The sequence below is a fragment of the Mobula hypostoma genome, chromosome 19, assembly GCF_963921235.1.
Source record: "Mobula hypostoma chromosome 19, sMobHyp1.1, whole genome shotgun sequence".
NCBI lineage: Eukaryota > Metazoa > Chordata > Chondrichthyes > Myliobatiformes > Myliobatidae > Mobula > Mobula hypostoma.
Window position 1 is genome coordinate 30,688,906 of NC_086115.1, and position 21,073 is coordinate 30,709,978.

At 40.0% G+C, this 21,073-nt stretch overlaps 1 protein-coding gene across 1 annotated transcript in view; it reads left to right on the forward strand.

Annotated features, from left to right (window-relative positions):
- Positions 1-20,622, forward strand: part of pcdh15b (protocadherin-related 15b) — a 785,155-nt gene extending 764,533 nt beyond the window's left edge. Inside the window, exons 33-36 of the mRNA XM_063072091.1 lie at positions 98-136; positions 299-372; positions 8,665-8,800; positions 19,340-20,622. Coding sequence (XP_062928161.1) covers positions 98-136; positions 299-372; positions 8,665-8,800; positions 19,340-19,918 — 828 coding nt within the window. The 3' untranslated portion in view covers positions 19,919-20,622. The remainder of the gene's footprint in view (positions 1-97; positions 137-298; positions 373-8,664; positions 8,801-19,339) is intronic.
- The last annotated feature ends 451 nt before the right edge of the window (positions 20,623-21,073 follow it).

The window sequence follows — 21,073 nt, forward strand, 5'->3', positions numbered from 1 at the left end:
AAATCTTCAAAACTCTTCGAAGCAAAAATTAAATGCTTATCTCTTTTACCACCTGCTGCTCTTTTTTTTTCCTTTTCCTCTTACAACTCCTTTCCAGCAACAGCAATTGCTGAGACCTTCGCTTCTCAGACCTGAGGTACAATAATCTACGTATGTCTTAATTAAACACAGTATGTTTACAAATATATACATGTATCTACATTCTGAAAGACTGATTTTCAATCATTTATCTTGATTAAGGCATAAATCAGTAACACATGAGCACAAATTCTTATTATGTTACATATTTGCATGGCAGGAACTCTCTATGGAATCAGGCATTGATCCTGGCCAGGACTACTATGCACAGGATTACTATAATTATGAGCCTGGGTAAGCATTTTTGTAAAGCTCTTCAAAATCTTTAGCTGGATATCAAATTTATTTATATATAAATCCATCACATAAATCACAGAAATTAAATAGTTGGTGCTCTGGCTATATTATGTATGTAAGTTAAAACTCTACAAATCATAACTGGCTGAAAGCTCTTATTTTACCTTTAAATTATAAAATGCAAGCATTTATTGGGTGAGATAATTCGAAGGAATATGAAAGAGGATATTCAACCACTAACTGTTTAAAACACAAACAACAGGGAAAATAAACTCTGATAGGCTCTTTATTTGCTATTAATCATCGGGTAGGCCCATCATTCCTATTCAAATCATGTAGCAGGCTCCTCAACTGATGCACTTTGAGCTCATTGTGTGATTGTGCTGCAGTTTTAATGCTGGGGAATGAGCAACTTAACCAGCAGCTGAAACTCGCTCCCAGGAAAAGGTTACATTTTGTTTCTTTGTCCTGATCTCTGTCTACATATCAACTTCCTCTTTCTAGTGGATCTGCTGGCTGGATATAGGCAGAAACAGGACAAAAAATCTGCTGTACTAAGTTGCCAACTGACCAATGAAGTTAAGTAAGATCTGAGCTCAAGATTAGTCTCCTTACGGTTGCCATGAGTGACTTCACAGCAAATTCTGGGCCAAGGCTGAAAATTGGCCCCAGCCGTTGCTGCTAATTTATTTAAGAAGGTTATATGTGCTGATATGTAATTCTTTCTGAGGAAAGAGGTGCATACTTTAACATAGAACATGGAACATCACAGCACAGTACAGGCTCGTAGGCCCACGATGTTGCACCGACCTACTCAATCTAACCCTTCCCTCCTCCATAGCACTCCAGTTTTCAATCATCCATGTGCCTATCTCGGAGACTTTTTTAAATGCCCTTAATGTATCTTAGTTACCTCAGAGGTATGTCTTATAAATCCATTGCAGTTTTCTTATTGCAGCATTTTTATCTTCGACATTTAGTAGTTGAATTTTAGATTTCCTAACCAGTTGGAACAGTCACTGAGCGGGTTAACATTTATCATGCATCATGTTCCTTTTTTCCTATTTCCCTAACTTATGGAAAGGAAACCTAGGCGGAGTACATCAAAGTAACCAGTCTGGAATGGGCACAATTAGAGTGATGCTATCTCCCTTCAGCAACCCAGGTTCCCTCACTGTACTCCAGTTTTCTCCCACTTCCTGGGTACTTGAGGGTTATAGGTTAATTCACCATGGTAAACTGCCCCTTGTGTGCGGAACATGGAGTAGGACTGTGAGGAAAATAAAACTTGGTTCGTGCAGGATGTGCAAGTAAATGCTTGATAGCTGGCATAGACTTGGTGGCACATGCTGTATGACTCTTTGGCACTATGGAATCAAGGGTTACAGGTTGGCACTATAAGTTGGAATTCACCTGTAAATATATGTAGAACTCTAATGTTTATAACTTCTATTCTGAACACGCTGGGATATGTATGATGGCCTGCATGATATATGAAAACATGACCGCATTGCCATGATATTTAACACCAATGAAAAATGTAATATCAGTAAAATATTTTTTAAAGATTAGCTTTCTTTGTCTCATAAACATTGAAACAGACTGTGAAATGTGTCAAATCAGATCAGTGAGGATTGGTCTAAGGACAGTCCAACAGATGCCACCTCACATCCGACGCCAACATAGCTCACTAACACCAACTGTAGGTTCAATAAATTCAATTTAATGTCAGAGAAAAGTATACAACATACATCCTGAAATTCTTTTTCTTCACCGACATCCACAAAAACAGAGGAGCGCCCCAAAGAATAAATGACAGTTAAATGTTAGAACCCCAAATCCCGCCCCCAGCTCCCCCCCATTCATAAGCAGCAGCAAAACAATGATCCCCCCCTCCTCCCTCACCAACAATAAAGTATCTGCACCCTCCACCAAGGTCTTTGGAATGTGGGAAGAAACCGGAGCACCTAGAGGAAGTCCACGCAGTTACGGGGAGAACATACAAACTCCTTGCAGACCAGGGCAGGAACTAAACCCTGATGACAGGTGCTGTAAAGTGATTGTGCTAATGCCTATGTTACCGTGCCACCCTGGCCCTGGCACTTGAGTACAAGGAAGTTTTATTTCGAGTTGGACAGATTGGTTAAGGTGTATATTTTCAAAAGCAGCCCTAAGCAGAAATAACAAGGCCTAGTTGAATGGTTTTCAGGTTCAGACTTCATGTGAGCATTGTCATCATTGTGGCTATCCCACAAGGTTGAGGATGATGGTCTTTGTTCTGAAGAAGTGGCCCACAGAGCGAAGACGCCTGTGCGTGTATTTGTTTAACGTGTACTTGATGTCGCACTCCAAGAAGCACACGATACTTCACAAATCAACCAACTGATTCCAATAACATGGAAACCACGATGATTGGAGCTGATGGATTTGTTTCAGCCTTCATCCTCCTTCACAGCCGTTGAGTTCGAAGTAACTTCGTCCACCTGTTCCACCGTTGAGGTCTTGGTTGGATCGTTCTTTGTCAGGGACCTCACTCTCGATCTTACCGCCATGAGTGACCCTACCAGGAGCATAGCTCCAAATAGCATTGCTCTCAGGATCACAGGACCACACAAGCTTCTCCACCACGACAAGGTGACAATCCACAGAGAAGTGAGCATTGTAGTGATCTGCAGGTGCTCCATTTCAGCATGCTACTTTCAAAAATTGCTTGCAATCTGCATGGAGCCAATCTGCAGGTTGAGCGTTTTGTAAAATTAGGGGAGCTCCGTGGACTGGTCGAGGAAGCAGATAAGACCATAAGATATAGTAGCAGAATTAGGCCATTTAGCCCATCAAGGCTGCTCCACCATTTCATCATGGCTGATCCATTTTTCCTCTTAGCCCCAATCTCCTGCATTCTCCTCATATCCCTTCATACTCTAACCAATTAAGAATCTGTCAACCTCTGCCTTAAATATACATAAAGACTTGGCCCCCACAGCCACCTTTGGCAACGAATTCCATAGATTCACCACTCTCTGGCTAAAGAAATTCCTCCTCATCTCCGTTTTCAAAGGACCCCTCCCCCTCTATTCTGAGGCTGAGTCCTCTGCTCCTGGGCTCTCCCATTATAGGAAACATCCTTTCCACATCCACTCTATCAAAGCCTTTCACCATTCAATAGGTTTCAATTAGGTCACCCCTCATATGGGATTGGAAATGATAGAGGACACAAATGCTCCCCATGGCCCATCTAATTTCAAAGCATATTTCCTTTTAAAGCTATTGTGCAGGGACATTAATGTTGATCCATGTCCAATAACAGGCACCCATTTTAACATGGAAATTATGGGTCTTCATTTAACAAACAATTGCCAATAAACTGTCTCCTACCTTTTCAGAGTGGAATTCCTGACCATTTTTTGAAACACAGGATTTATAGTTGAATTGGACAGCTAGTTAGTACCCAAAGTGCCCATCTCAATTGGTCAACCAATTTCCCTGGAACAGGGAAGAGGATCAGCAGCTTAAAATTATTTCCTTATCCACGCTTTCCTCTCAGATAGCTGCAAACTCTTAACAGTAACCAGTCGGCAATGAACATAAACTAAGGTTAGGCCATCTGTTCCCACAAGCCTATACTGCTGTTTAATATGATCATGGCTGATCTACACCAGGCCTCATCTCCTCTTCTGTCTTTAACCATCAATTCTCAAACATTCAAACAATACACCTCTCACCTCCTGTGATCTAACCTCCCCAAATGTCCAGGACAGAGAATTCCAGAGATTCACCACTGCCTTGTATTCTTATATGACTACCCCTGACTTGTAACTTTATCCCTTCTTTCCTGATCCTCCCACTACTGAAAGCATCTTGACATTTACCCCTCAGAGTCTAACATTCCTCATCCTTCATTCTTCTAAACCTCAATGAATATGGATCTAATTTCTTTAGCTGCTCATGACAGGATAATACCTCAATCTGGGAATTAGCCTGTTGATTATCTTCTGGACTGCCTCCAGTGCTAGCGTACCCTTTCTTAAATAAAGGGGACCTAATGTCAGCACATTTGGCTGAGAACAATGAGGACAAAGATGGATTATGCTGGCAGTTGCCTATTTTGTATGACTATTTAGGCTGCTCTATATGATGTGGCAAGTTATTGTACCTTGTCTTTTTATGCCATAGGAACTGATATTCTACATATCCCTCCACTGCACTGGAGTGAAGTAGGAACTAGTAAGACTTAATTCTATATTTCCTTATGGCATAGATGGAGGCAATTTTGGCCCACTGAGTCAGAGCAGTAGCATTAACCCCCTAAATTTCCCTTCAAATTCCTATTAACTACCTCATAATCCATCACTAGCATTCACTAAGGACAATTTATAGTGTCCAGTGAATCTACTAGTCTACACATCTTTAGGATATAGGAAGAAACCACAACACACAGAGGAAACCTATGAGGTGAAAACTCTACACAGAAAGCACCAGAGGTCAGGACTGCTGCCTACTGCTCAGGAAACATGTAGTAACTGATCTTGCCTCCTTTATTAAATGTTGCCTTTGCCTCAGGCTTATTTCAGCATTGTATCCTGGGATATTCTGCGCCCCTTTCCAGGATTGTAAGTATTGCCAGCCTTTAAATATTAATTTACATTGTCATTCACCTTAATAAACCTGCAATTGGAGTTTGAAGCAAAATAAAAAATGGAGCAAAGGCTGAAAAAATAATTATACTACACTGAGTAATGAGCTAATCATAGTTCAGTGATAGTATTGCTGATTGATGTATGAAAGCAATTTTACTAAATGTTTGCAATTATCTAGTCACAAATAGAATTGTCACATGACCCAAAGATAAAATGTTCTCCTAACCTTCAAAGGACTTCATTTTTAAGTTTGCTCAGTATTTATTTGCAAGATGAAATCTGAATTCCTTGTATGTAGTGACCAGTAATGATAGCATCAGTTTAGAGTGTACTGCAGTTACACTCAGTTCTATCCTGAATTATCTCTATTGTACGAATGCTGGGATCAATACCCTTATAACCAGGATATCTTGTAAATCCTTAGCCCTTTACCTTCCCTCCTTATCAGGAACTGTCTGTGATTTACCACCCAATTTATGCCGTGGAGATGATTAGATCTAACTTTTGCTCATCTTTACTACCTCACATTAATCAGTCTGTTCTATATCATCATTTACACTCTGTGGTTCCCTGTAGAGCCTATCAAATGAAAGAAATAACCTTTTCTGATTGTTGGAGAAAATTTTCGGAACGAGCAATGGTTTATTAATATTAGAATCATAGTTGTGCAAACGCTGAGTGTGCAGTTGTCATTAATAATTGAGGCTGCAAGAGTAGTCCAGGCTCTCTCAGTAACTGTTAATTATAAAGCTGCTGTTGATATTTGTACTCTGGATTGATGAAGTTGGTGTGTTTAGATTCCCAGCATCACTGACATGTTTAACAAAATTTGATACCTATTCTATTGAAAATATCTACAATTGTGAGTGCACAATGAAGAGTGCATGTCTCACCTCCATGACAACCTCTCAGTGGTTTCCAAAGCCTAAGGCATCAGGCACTACTGACTAGCTTGCAAATTTTTAGCCTCAAAAGTGTACTCCTTTTGGAGGTTAGGTTGCATTGGGATGCAGCACTTGACTAACCACAGTGCCCAGGAGTCCTGGTAAAGGGGAAAAACACTACATTGGCTGGAATCATACCCTCACACAGAGCCATGGATGTTGGACCTCAATCCAAGGACACCATTGCATGAGCTCCCCAAGTCTGATTATCTTCAGCTGCTTCATCACACACTTCAAGTATGAGATTGGAAGTGAGGATGCTTGCTGATGACTGCACAATGTTCAGTTCTTTTTGCAGCTCATCGTCATCGGCGGAGTTCTGAATAGTGTAGAAGGTTGCCATAGTTTATAATGGGACATTGACAGGATGCAGAGCTGGACAGAGAAGTCTCAGATGGAGTTCAACCCGGAAAAGTGTGAAGTGATTCACTTTGGAAGGTTGGCTTTGAAGGCAGTGCAGAGTTAATGGCAGGATTCTTAGCAGTGTGGAGGAACAGAGAGATATTGGGGTCCACATCCATAGGTTCCTCAGAGTCGATTGGGTTGTGAAGAAAGTGTGTGTTGGCTTTTATAGTCGGGAGATTGAGTTCAAGAGACACAAAGTAATGTTGCAGCTCTATAAAACCCTGGTTAGACCGCGCTTGTAATATTGGGTCTAGCTCTGGTCAGTTTAATATGGGAAGCATGTGGAAGCTTCAGAGAGATTGCAGAGGAGATTTACCAAGTAGCTGGGGCTTTTCTCTTTGGAGTAAAGAAGGGTGAGAGGTGACTTCATAGAGGTGTACAAGATAATAAGAGGCAAAGATTGAGTGGATAGCCAAATACATTTTTCCCCAGGGTGTTAATGGCTGATATGAGGCGACATAATTTTAAGTAATTGAATGTCGGAAGTAATGTTTATACACAAAATAGTAGGTGGTAGTAAAGGCAGATACATCAGGGACATTTAAGAAACTCTTAGATGAACACGTGGATGATAGAAACATTGAGGAATGTGGGGAGGGGAGGGTTAGATTGAACTTAGAGTAGGTAAAGATGGTCAACATAACATCATGGTCCAAGGGGCCTGTACTGTGCTATAGTGTCCTATGTTCTAAGTACCCCACAATTAATATTCTGGGGAAACTGAACTGAAAGAGACACATGTAAACCATGGGTACGTCTGTACCAGGTATTCTATAAGCAGTGTTTCACCAAATGACATCCCAAATCCTTTCCACCTTGTACAAGGTCCAATCTGGAGTGTGATAGCTTTCTCTTCATTTACCTGGATAAGAACAATTCCAACTATACTCAAAAGGTTCAACAACAGCCAGGGCAAAGTAGCCACTTTACTTACACTCCATGACCACTCTAAACATTTGTTTCTTCTACTGCTTCTACGGTGGCTGCAGTGTGCACTATCTACAAGTACAGCAAGTATGCCACCAGCACCTCCCTAAACCATGACCTCTCACCAAGAAGGAAAAGAACATCAGGTATTTAGGAATCCAACTAACTGCAAGTGCCTTTGCATGTTACACACTACCCTGACTGGGAATCTCTTGCTGCTCTGAATCCTGGAACTTTTTTCCTCTTAACACTGTGGAGATACCTTTAACAGAAGGGTTGCACATGTCCAAGTTGGCAACTAGCCACTACCTTCTCAAAAGCAAATAGGAATAAACGATAAATTCTGGCTTTGCCAGCAATGTCTACATACTGAAAGCAAAGAGTAAATAAGAAATGCGTATTACCCCTGATACATGGAGAAGTATTGGTACATTAAAGTTCAGTAGTTGAAGATTTACTTGTGGAAGTCCTGATTTTATTGGAAGGTACTCTCTGAGATTTAGCTGACTGTGCTGTGAAGTTGCACGCAGATCCTCATCATTGGCAGCTAATACCAACCTGAGCCATTTAGTTTGATGTTCATTAATACTAACATAATCTGGAGAAGATCCAGATAATGGAAGGTCATAGTAAAGAGAATCAACTTCATATGGAATAATAGAATATATTTAAGACATTGATGTATTGCTAATGTGTAAAATAAAACTCTTGAACTGTGATTAAAAGTCTGCAGTCCTATCTTCCAGCATGAATTTAATTGGATTCTATTAAGACTTCCCCTTACTTTATGTTGAATTGCATGAGTAAAAATATTAACGGCATTGCATAATACGTAGTATACTGAGTTTTTTACAAGGGACGTGGTTAACAATACAACATAGATGGAATAGAAAGATGTATATGATATTAATACTTAAATTCCACAGGATTATTTGTTTGGCATTTAGTAACATTGAGCAATAGTCCCGTATTTTAATTAGGAATAGTTATACCTTTTATCGAATAACATTTATCTAATTGATGTTTAGTAAATGTTTTGTGTGTAACATTCAACTTAGCACTTTCAAATGTTGTAATAAAGTTGGATTATATGGTCTTTAAATGGTGGCAGCTTACTCAATTCTCAATAATGCACCACAAAATAATTAATTAACTGTGAAGAATTGAATTTAAGTAAATCCTGTAAAAGTGGGATTTGACCAAAGGAACCATCTGTTCTCAACATTAAATAAGCAACAATCTTCCCACAGTGAGGTGGACTGCTCCTGCTGTCTTGCTGATCATTATTCTGGCTAAAACTGCAATTTTACATGGTTCATAGAATTTCTGTGCCTAAAATAAGATACATTAACATGAGCTTGTGACGTTAATTCTAGGTATGAAGTACCACAATATGGAAGTCGTCGCCGATTAATCTCTCCCTCCGGAATGTATGACGATTATGGCGAGGTGGTGATGGAAGATGATGGGGGTTACTATTATAGTCCACAGGGATCAAATGCAGATGGAGAGGTAGTTATATGTAGCAGATTTATTTTCCATTTAAATGTTAATATACTTCCTTTTGACAATGAAGCACACATTGAAATGGGAAACATCAACAATTTTGAAAGACAGCTGTTAAAGCTTCAATTTACGATTCAGGTCAAAATACACATTCTTTTTTTTATTGCCAATATACAGAGCATGAAGTTGTTGTTGGTATCTTTCTTATATCACTGATGTACATTTGTAATGTAATGTACTTAATTAAATCACAACATTAATTTAATGGTGACTAACAAATCAACCACAATATAACATTAGTTATCTATTTTACTTTCCCTGATTTATGAATGCCACGAGAGTAAACGAAACAGATAACCCTCCTTATCCAATTGAAAACTTCTAGTATCTAGTTCCTCGTGTGATTCGATACTGCTGAAGGCAGTGGACTCACATCCCATTATGATAAGTTGTGAGAGCTGGCACCTTGAAAGGACCATAAAGAACCATTCCCCTTCAGAACAAAGGAACCTGTCACCAAACATTGATCCCAATTACATGCTTGATTGTTATTTTTTAAAAGAGTCATCCTGATTTTCTGGGTATTACAAAAGTGATTAACTGTTAACGTCAGTCCTATCACCAATAAAACTGGTGGGTAGTTGTACAGCAAGTACTTGACCATCTCCTGCATGAGGGCTTTCTGCATAAAATAAAACCTCAGATCCAATAACTCAAGGCATTACCTGCCGAGGGAATCAATGATTGGCAGTTGGTCCCTCTATATGCAATTTGGGAAAGTTGCATGAATCAACCCTGCAAGACCCCAATCACCCCCAACCCTTCAGGCAATTGCCACACACTTTCAAAGAGTTCAAACAAAACCTGATAAATATTTTCCAGTCCTGTGCCTTTTTACATCAACTAAGCTACAAAACAGTGTAGAGACAACGATCACATCTAATTTGCATTCTCAAAGAATCTTTATTTTAATTGAATTGCTCATCCTAGTTTTCACCACGAATTTCCTACCTCACCAGCTATTCAAACGGGTTTGATTTTAGAAGGGAAAAGGATGACATATAATTGAAGATTTAGAAGACTTTGGGTCAGGACTTGCGAGGAAATATGAGCTGGTCTGTCTCAGACCGACTGCCTGGAAGTGTAAATGTGAAATCGCAGAGGCCCCAAGCCTATTGGTTGCTCTTCACTGCCAGTTTCCTGGCACTGCCCAATAATGGACTTCTCACAGATTCCTGTATGAGAACGCGTGCAGCAGTTCCCAGGTACATGCTGTACACTGAATGTGTACCAGTTTACCACTTACCACAGGAACAATGACTCCATTTATTTCAACAGAGGGAAAGGGCTGCAAAAGACTAGATAAGACTGTTTTTATTTGGACTAGATTGAATAGGCCAACTTTTTTAAAAATCAATAAATTTTTCGCTTAAATTTAGATTCAGATTTATTTATCATATGTACATCAAAACATATGGTGAAATCTGTCATTTGCGTTAAAAACCAACACACCCAAGGATATGCTAGGGGCAGACCAAAAGTGTTGCCACACAATCTGGTGCCTGCATGGCATGCCCACAATGTTGCACTGAACAACATAAGAAGCAGCAATAACAACAACAAAATGAAACGAAACAAGACAATAACAGCGAACAAGGCCCTTTCCCGTTCCCATCGATCCACCCAAAAAATTGTGATCATAGAAATATATGGCATAAGGTATTTGAGTCTTTCTCACATCAGATAAAGATTACATGGCTCATATTTTGTTAAATTATTTGAGTCCACTTCAGTTTTTTTTAAATTTATCAACACTCTTTCTAAATGACTTTTCTTGATAAATTAACATTTTAATTAAAATAATTTTTAAAAGCACATTCAGAAACATTAAAGTCCTTTACAGGTTTAACACATAGCTAAGTAAGAGACCGTTGGCTTATGTGGCTGGCAAAGTTTTTTTTGTTAATCAGCTGTTTCAGGGATAGGCCTTATCTGGCGCACTCAAGTTACAACAGTACCTGGTGCAAGGCCTTTGCACTGTTTGGGAGATTGGGACAGCACTTGCTAGCAAGACCACACTGACAGATCAGCAAAAAGTAACCACAAATTTAACCCTAGACCACTGCCAAGTTTGGCAACTATTCCAGGCCCTTTCCACTCTCTGTATCTTTCCGGCTACGGTTCCCTTGAATGCTTGAAACATAAAAACCCTCCTAGCATAAGTAACAAAGCTGATCTAATTTCAAAAGAGAGTATTTAGTCCCATCATAATAAAAGCACTTATAATTTATCAATTATAGGATGATTGATTTTCATACCATGTTTCAGACCTTTTGGAAAAGGAATCAGCCACAAAATACAGCTATGTTTTTAGAACCAAGTCGGCGTCTGCATCTAATAAAGTGATCACAGGGTGTATATATGTGGTCTTCTGTTGCTGTAGCTCATCTACTTAAAAGTCCGGTGTGTTGTGTATTCAGAAATTCTGTTCTGCCACCATAGTTGTAATGCATGGTTATTTGAGTTACTGTCACCTTCTTGTCATCTTGAACTAGTCTGGGCATTCTCCTCTGACCTCTCTCGTTAACAGGGCATTTTTTTGTCCACAGAACTGTGCTCACTGTATGTTTTTTTATTGTTTTTTTGCACCATGCTCTGTAAACTCTGGAGCAGGCGTTCCCAACCTCGGGTCCATGGACTCTTTGGTTAATGGTAGGGACCCATGTCATAAAAAAAATCCCAGGAGATCAGCAGTTTCTGGGATACTCAAACCACCCATCTGGCACCAACAATTGTTCCGTGGTCAAAGTCACTAAGCTAAGATCACATTTCTTCCTCATTTTGATGTTAGGTCTGAACAGCAACTGAATCTCTTGACCATGTCTGCATGCTTTTATGCATTGGGTTACTGCCATATGATGGGCTGATTAGATATCTGCATTAATAAGCAGATGTCCAGGTGTACTTAATAAAGTGGCCACTGAGTATATATTCCTTTTATCCAACAATTCTTGTTCCATTCTATCCAATCTCATTATTAAGTTTTTATTATGAGATCCTGTGAAACTTTGAATCAATTATTTCATTTAGTGATCAAAGTCAGTTATTCACCCTAGCAAGTTTCTAATTCTGATTCAGGGTCTGAAGATGAAAACATGAGTGCGGCCCAGTTTCCTTATTCCACACCCTCTGACCATTTCCGCCTTGTGAAAGTCAGAATTTTTCCATCCCTCAGTACTACCAGTACTGGAATTTGGTCATTCATTCAGAAGTAACTTGATTTTTGGTTTATCATTAAGCAATTTTCCTCCAGCTTCAAAAAAACCAGATTTAGAGTCAAGGATGAGAAAGCTGGAGCCATTGTTCATTTCTCAACCAACAACAATCAAGTAGTTGTCTTGTCGTCCTTTTTGGACCTTGTGAATTACCTATTTATTGCCATATTATCATACAAACCATATGAATCTACACCACCTGAACCTTACCGTAGCAATAGAACACAACAGTTACCTCTTGCACCACCACTTGTCTATGATTGTGTTTTGCTTTTGCAGTCTTCTCACTCTCTCTTTTCATTGTCTTGTAGAATTTATGTATAGTTTATATTCTGTGTGTTGTCAGTAACTACATGCTTGTGATACTGCTGCAAGCATGTTTTTCATTGTAAGTGTATCTCACTATACTTGAGCACACAATAATAAACTTGACTTGTAACATCACAACAGTGACCATATTTCAAACGTAATTATCTGTAAACTGTAATTGCCTTGAAAATACGAAAGATTTCATGCAAGTATTTTTTACTGTGACCAGTAAGGTGTAATATCATGTCTGAAACTGTTTTGTTTGTTCATAACAATTCTCTGTATGCTCTTTAATTTAGTTCCATTTTCATAATTTCAGGCAATTCATCAAGTCAAAAGTGCGGTTAGGAAAGGTGCTAAACAGGAGACTGGAGATCAGACTAGTGCAGAAACATCAAGGAGTGATGCATTAGGCCAAGGTGGTGCTCCAGTACAAGCAGATGCCCCCTTGACTGAGGAGAGTACGGCTGCAGGAAGGATTCAGGGTGGAGAGGGAAAGAGAAAGCTGAAAAGTGTGGTTCAGATTAGTAAACTAACAGGAGATATTGGCAAGGTTGAGGCAGGCAGTAGTCAGCTAGTTGATCCTTCCATCTCGTATCCCTCTCGATGGAAGAAAGTAAAAATATTTCCCATGATACTTCAGAAAGTGAAAGGTAGTAGCAAGGACACTAATTATGCCAAACTTGTTTCTGCACGGCGTGTGGAAAGCCAGGACAGTATAGTAAGTGAAGAATCAGAAAGCGTAGTCATTAATGGCAACTATTTCCAAAAATCAACAGTGGATAGGCCAAAAGAAAGAAAGAAAATGGGCAAAATTTTAAAGGGTGTCAAAATTTCCAAGCAAATGGAACTCAGGCGTAAATCTCAAAGCTCTGTCAGTGTGACTTCGGTTATTGAAAGTGAACAGGAAGATGGATCCAAGACTCGAGGTGAGTCCGAAAAGGAAGAAAAAATCTCAAAGGTCTCTATTAATGTCACAACAGAGAGTGATGAAGAAAAGAGTGATGCCTCTGAGGAAGAAAGTGATGACCTACAGAAGAAAAGGGATTCCTTCAAAAAGACTGATGATGACTTGTCAATTAGCAGTGTTGAACAATCAGAAGTTGAAGATAAAGATTATCTTAAAGTGACACTTGATCAAGATGAAGCAACTGAAAGTACAGTGGATTCTGATGAGGAAGGTGATAAAGAAACAGACATAACAGATGAGGAGACAAAATCTGAGAGAGAGGAAGAAAAATCAGAGGGAGATAATGAAGATGACGTTGAGTCTGATGAAGAATTCAAAAGTGAAACCTCTGAAAAATCTCGTTCCCAAAGCAGTAAAACTTCACAGAGCAGAATGTCTGAATCAGAAGTTCAGGATTCAGTGTCAGGTACACCATCCAAAAGTGAAACCGCATCACAAGATCTTGATGAAGTATCAGATGATTCTGATGAAGATGCAGCCACCAGCACGGCAACAGAATTAACAAGCTCAAGAACAGATTCACAAGGAAGCAGGAGTAGCAAGGCTACATCAACAGCAACCAAAAGTGGTTCGATGTCAGAGAGTGAAGACAGTCAGAGAACATCAACCACAAGCAGTTCTGGAGAAAAACAAAGCTCATCAACTCAAGGAAGTGTAAGTAGCAGGACAAATTCTGCTTCAAGAAGCAGCAAGAGCATATCAAACAGGACATTTTCAGCAAGAGGAGCAAGTATAAGTGCCTCAGTAACATTTACCACTGGCTCAGAGAACACTATTGAGGAAGAGTCGAGTGAAGAACAAGACACTGCATCTGAAGCAGAGGATGAAAACATTAAAAACACAGTCACGGAAGATGAATCTAGTATTATTAGCAATAGAACAAAATCCAGTGCAGCATCCAGTCAACAAACTGTGTCTGAAACTGTCAGCAAAAGTTTGAGCACTCAAAGTCAGTTGTCTGATGAGCATACCATTAGTCCTGAAAGCAAAGGTAGTCAGTCAAGTGGCAGTGAGAGTACCAGTCATTCTGGATTTTGTGGCAGAAGCAGCACAAGCCGTAGTTTGACAAGTACAATCATGTCCAATCAGACTGACCTTTCGGATTATTCTGAGTCAGTGAGTTGTGTGGGTGGCAGGGATGACAGTTTAAGCAGAGAAACAGCTTCAAATCACCATGAGTGCAGCAACAATGGCGGAGGCGTGCAAGAGGAAGAGAGTGAAGATGCATCAGAATCAGGAACATCATTTTAAAAGGAGCTGCAGGTGCTCAAAAGCAGTTTTTAGGAGTGGATTTTGATGTTTGAAGTGATTGCATTGGCAAAGATTTTACAACATTTGATTGCAATGCTTTTTGTGACATTTGGCTGTAGCTTTTCATATTCATTCTCTAAAATGGAATTAGTTTCTTGAGCAGCAAGGTAGCTCTGAATTTTCCTTTATTTGGTTTTGTTTTGTGTTTACTGATCAGAAAGGTTCATTTCCAATAAAAATAAACTCCTCTCTCTGACTAAACTTAATGTATTTTGGCATTGAGTTGGCATGCAAAAATTTGAGCTGGGTGAAACTTTTCTAGTAAGAAAGCTGAACAGTTTTTGTACTATGCTGCATGTGTTTGGGGTTTGAAGATTGCTGTGTGGAATTAGCATGTTTGGAAATCTTAAAGGCGTTTTAAAATATTTCTCTCTCCTTTAAAAAAAATGTAAATTTGAGTGTGACAGTGTAATATTTCTTCATTTATAATCTCCCCTTTGTTGATAACGATGTCTAAAATTCTTGTATTTAATATCGGACACTGGAATCTGCTTGACAGGATGTCCTTGTCTTCATTCTGTTTCTCCATCCACTGAAAGAAATAGAGTGGATGTTTCTGGTTGATGAACCTTCATTGGAACTGGACAGACGAGAGAACAAGTGTCTTTAAAGGTGCAGAGAGAGGAGGGGATGGAGAGCAGAGGGTTTGCTAGGATGGAGACCAAGGTTGTCCAAGTAGCACAAATGCTGTTGGTACTGTATAGGAAAGGGTGATGAACATTTGCTTATCTGACCAGAGGAGTGTGAATAGAGAGCGGTAAATGATAGCATAGATAGAAACAAAATAGTGATGAGATACCGTTCCTCAAGTTTACTTTGAGCTTCTTTGGAACAAAAATCATTGTTAAACATAGAGGCCAGAGTATGTGAGGTATAGACAAGAAAGCTCTGGGGGCTTGTAATGGATACGAGACTCAAATCTATCCCCTGAGATGGAGATAAAGAAGTTTGAACAAAGAGAGGGAAGAGTCTAAAATCAGAATCAGAATAGTTTATTATCACTGGCACATGTCATGAAATTTGTTGTTTTGCAGCAGCAATGTGTTGCAAATATAATAATTTTAAAAAATTACAATAAGTATATGTAAATTAAGTAGTGCAAAAAGGGGGAGGGGGTAGAATAGTGTGATAGTGCTTATGATTTCACTGGCCGTTCAGAAATCTGATGGCGGAGGGGAAGAAGCTGTTCCTAAAACATTGAGTGTGTGTCTTCAGGCTCCAGTACTCCTCCTTGATGGTAGCAATGAGAAGAGTCCTGGATGATGGGAGTCCTCAATGATGGATGCCAACTTTTTGCGGCATCGCCTTTCGAAGGTATCCCCGATGCTGGGGAGGCTGCTGCCTGTGATGGAGCTGGCTGAGTTTACAACTTTCTGCAGCTTTTTCTGATCCTGTATAGTGGCCCTCCATACCAGATGACCACTTAGAATGCTCTCCACAGTACATCTGTGGAAATTTGCATGTGTCTTTGGTGACATACCAAGTCTCTCAAGCTCCTATTGAAATATCACTGCTGTTGTGCCTTCTTTGTAATTGCATTAATATGTTGGGCTCAGGATAGATCTTCAGAGATGCTGACACCCAGGAACTTGAAACTGTTCTTCTTTTCCACTGCTAATCATTTGATGAGGACTGATGTGTGTTCTCTTGACTTCCCCTTCTTTGGTCTATTCCTTGGTCTTACTGACATTGTTTTTGCAACATCACTCAACCAGCTGTTCTTTCTCACTCTTGTGCTCCTCCTCCATCTGAAATTCTACCAATAAAAGTTGTGGCATCAACAAATTTATAGATGCTGTTTGAGTTGTGTCTAGCATCACAGTTATGGGTGTAGAAAGAGTAGAACAGTGGGCTAAGCACACACACTTGAAGTGCACCAGTGTTGATTATAAGTGAGGAGGAGATGTTATTTTCGATTTGCGCAAACTGTGGACTCCTGGTGAGGAAGTCAGGGATCCAGTTGCAGAGGGAGGTACAGAAGCTCAGGATTAGGAGCTTGTTGATTAGAACTGAGAGTATATTTTGTGTTGAAGTAATCAAAGTAAATGGCAGGATACTTGGTAGTGTGGAGGAGCAGAGGGATCTGGGGGTACATGTCCACAGATCCCTGAAAGTTGCCTCATAGGTGGATAGGGTAGTTAAGAAAGCTTATGGGGTATTAGCTTTCATAAGTCGAGGGATAGAGTTTAAGAGTTGCGATGTAATGATGCAGCTCTGTAAAACTCTGGTTAGGCCACACTTGGAGTACTGTGTCCAGTTCTGGTCACCTCACTATAGGGAGGATGTGGAAGCATTGGAAAGGGTACAGAGGAGATTTACCAGGATGCTGCCTGGTTTAGAAAGTATGCATTATGATCAGAGATTAAGGGAGCTAGGGCTTTACTCTTTGGAGAGAAGGAGGATGAGAGGAGACATGATAGAGGTGTACAAGATAATAAGAGGAATAGATAGAGTGGACAGCCAGTGCCTCTTCCCCAGGGCACCACTGCTCAATACAAGAGGACATGGCTTTAAGGTAAGGGGTGGGAAGTTCAAGGGGGATATTAGAGGAAGGTTTTTTACTCAGAGAGTGGTTGGTGCGTGGAATGCACTGCCTGAGTCAGTGGTGGAGGCAGATACACTAGTGAAGTTTAAGAGACTACTAGACAGGTATATGGAGGAATCTAAGGTGGGGGCTTATATGGGAGGCAGGGTTTGAGGGTCGGCACAACATTGTGGGCCGAAGGGCCTGTGCTGTGCTGTACTATTCTATGTTCTATGTTGAATGCTGAGCAGTAACCGATAAGCAGCAGGCTGACGTAGGTATTAGTATTGTCCAGGTGATCCAAGGTCAAGTGGAGAGCTAGTGAGATTGTATCTGCTGTAGATCTATTGAAGCAATAGGCAAATTGCAACAGGTCCAGAATGACCGTGAAATGAATGTAGAAGTGAGAGTAAGTTGTATGTTGGCACCACTTGAAATGAAATTTTCCATTTCTGTAGGAGTGTAAGGAAATAGTCGTCAGTGCAATGGAAAAAGAGAAGGGAGAGAGCCTGAGTAAGATTGAAAGAAAGACTGTTCACATAAACACAGCAAACTGCAGATGCTGGAATGTAGAGATTTAAAAAAAAGCAAACTGCTGGAGCAGCACACAAAATGCTGGGGGAGCTCAGCAGGTCAGGCAGCATCTATGGAGGGGAATAAACAGTCGGATGTTTCAGGCCAAGTCAGAATGAAATGTTGACTGTTCAATCCCCTCTATAGATGCTGCCTGACCTGTTGGGTCTTGCTTTGGGTATCCAGCATCTGCAGAATCTCTTGTTTATAAACTGCTGAAGGATCCTAGAATGCAGGCAAAAGTGGCATCCACGTTTCGATCCTATCCTGATGCCCAGTCTTGAACTGAGAAGTTGACCATTTTTTTGCCTCCAGACATGCTGCTTGAAAGACTGGCTGAGGTTGTGGTCATGCCAGTTAGCTACACCTTTGATGTGGAGATAGTGAGTGTAAGTAAAGGAAACGTTGCTCAGTGTAACGAAGAGATTGTCCTGGTAATCAAAGTTGAATGTGGAATGAGTCTGTTTCGCTCTCTCTTCAGGCCCTCTAATGAGGAGGGAGATAAAAAGACACTTGAAACTTGAAATTGTCATAGTGAAGGAGGAGCTTAGAGGTGGTCAGAGGTGAAAAGGGACTGGAGAGGAGAGGTAGAGCAGAGTCAGGGTAGGAAGAAACTGGTTCTGTCAGCTGGAACAAAGCGATCTGTCTCTTTTCAGCCAGTGCTTTGAGACAGCACAATCAGACAGCTAAAAGAGTTGCTGCCTCAGAGATCCAGTGATTAGGTTCAATCCTGACCTCTGGTGCTGCCTTTGTGTGTCTGCACATTCTGCCCATGACCACGTGGGTTTCCTTTGGGAGATCTGTTTGTTAATAGGTTAAATAAGCATCGTAATTCCCCCCTTCCCATGTCTAGATAAGCAGTAGAATCAAAGAGTTGATGGGAACGTGGAGAAAATAGGTTGCCAGGAAAATTAATGGGGGAAATGGGATTGGTCTATGAGCAAGAATATTCTCAATGAGCCAAAATAATTTCTTTCTCTGAATTGATTAAATATGGAACATAGATCCTGGAGAGAAAGTAGAAATGAGTGGTTCAGGGTTGGGCATTGCGAGGCTGTAGGATATAGAGGAAAGATTTCCTGACCATCTCACTGCGAGATGTTTAGTGCTGGATTCACAGTCCAGTGGCAGGTATGAGGAGGTGTCTGAGAGCTGATTTTCAGTCTCAGCAAGGTATGAGTCAGAGAATAGACTACTGTTTTTGAAATACTCCTCCATGTCAACCAAATACCTCAAGAATGACTCTGGCTCCTGAACCAGTGTGGATAACTTTACTCACCTCAATTCTGAACTAATCCCACAACCTATGGACTCACTTTCAAGGACTCTACAGCTTATGCTCTCAGCATATTTATTTATTTTGCTTTTATTTGTACAGTTTGTCTTCTTTTGCACATTGGTTGTTTGGTATTCTTTGTTTACGTACAGTTTTTCATCAACTCTACTGTATTTCTTTATTTTCCTGTAAATGTCTACAAAAAAATAAATTTCAAGGGAGTAGTTGGTGACATCTGTGTACTTCAATAATAAATTTCCTTTGAACTTTGCCAAAGGTTCTCTAATTTTTCCTTTGCCTCTTACAGTGGGCTCGCCATAAAAGAATAAAATTGGTGGTGGATCGTGAGTATGAAACTAGTTCAACTGGTGAGGACAGTGCGCCGGAGGCACAAAGGATTCGCATCAAGCACCCAAATAACCACAGCAACATTAGCAGTAGCATCTACGTTGTTCAAAATGGGTCCATCATAAGAACAAGGCGCAGTTGCCCTCCCAACAATGGGAAAGCAGCTTCACCCCCAAGAGTGGGAAAGCATTTTAAGAAGCTGGATAAACTGGCAGCCACGCAGGAGGAAAAAGCCCCATTGAACAATCCATCATCGTCAGATGCAATGGCTTCTTGCAGCAATGACAATCTAAATGCAAGACCGTCGAGCAGCTCTGTGGCTTCTGGCAGCACGGGGCCCAGCAACTGCATGTCCAGACTGAGCATAGTAAAGGCAAAGGCTGACAAAGCAAAAAGCACAGATGATCAAGAATCAGCTATTGACACTGAAGACGTCAAGGAGCCTTTGGAATTTCACAGTGATCAAACACAATCTGACGAAGAGGAACTGTGGATGGGACCCTGGAATAATCTTCACATACCAATGACAAAACTCTAAATTAGAATTTTTATTGCAATTAATGACAAAGAAATCACTTTTTTATGGTTACTGTGGAAAAGTAACAATGTTTTCCAATTTGTTCATTTGAAAGGTGCATTTTGATTTATATGACTTGCATTCAATGGGATTGTCAGGCATTCACATCCCAACAATCACAGAAATGGGCTGTATCTTTAGTCACAAAGAAATCCCTGAATATGATAGTGATTTCATGCTTTGAAGGTAAATATGGAGTAATAGACTTGATCTGATACTTGCCCTGCTTGGCAATCACAATGAAGTAAAACTAAAGGTTCACTGTTTGAGGGACTGAAGTAAATTGGTTTCTTTACATCAGACATAACCCTTATCTATTTTTGCAGATGTTGATAGATTACACTGATTTCAAATGGTGGCCTCGATTTGACAGAGCTAATTACCTTCAGTGACTGATGGAAATTTTTAAATGTACTGGGGTACAAATTCATCTTCAGACATGTGCACTGAATGCAAAATGTAATGGTGGGTGCTTTTGTTGACTTCACTGGAACAGAATTTCAGAAGAGAAGTACAATGTGATTACACAACTCCATTTCGCATTTGGCACTTGGCTGATGACAAATTTTTTAGAAATAAAATAAATTATACTTTTTGAAAGCCTCCCCTCCCCCATCACTTCACACCACTCTTAAGTTACTGTCCCCCACTTTGTGAGCAGAGATCTCAACAGGTAGCCATTGAAAGAAAAAAAAATCAGCTAATTTATAACAAAAAAAATCTTAAATATTTGGCTTTGATGCTCTAGAGACAGTGCAGGATAATGTTTGAATGAATGGAACATAGTACTTATTTGCAGTTCTATCTATACTTTTAGAATTGATTTGCAACTTTTTTTGGGGATTTATACTTTGATGAGTGTTAATTATCTTTTGTTGTGTGAATTAATTTCAGAAACTAAAGCATAGAAATGCCTTTGCATTGAAACAGTTATTCCACTTCAATCTTAAATTTCTGTTATGACATTGAATTGAGATTAGATAAACAGTGATTTATGGTAACAATGCATTGCATAAATCTGATATCTACTGAGATGTGCCCAGGTGCTACTGACAAAATATTGGTTTCAGGAGGTAGTCAAGAGAGATTTAAGGAAGGATTTCCACATGCATATGG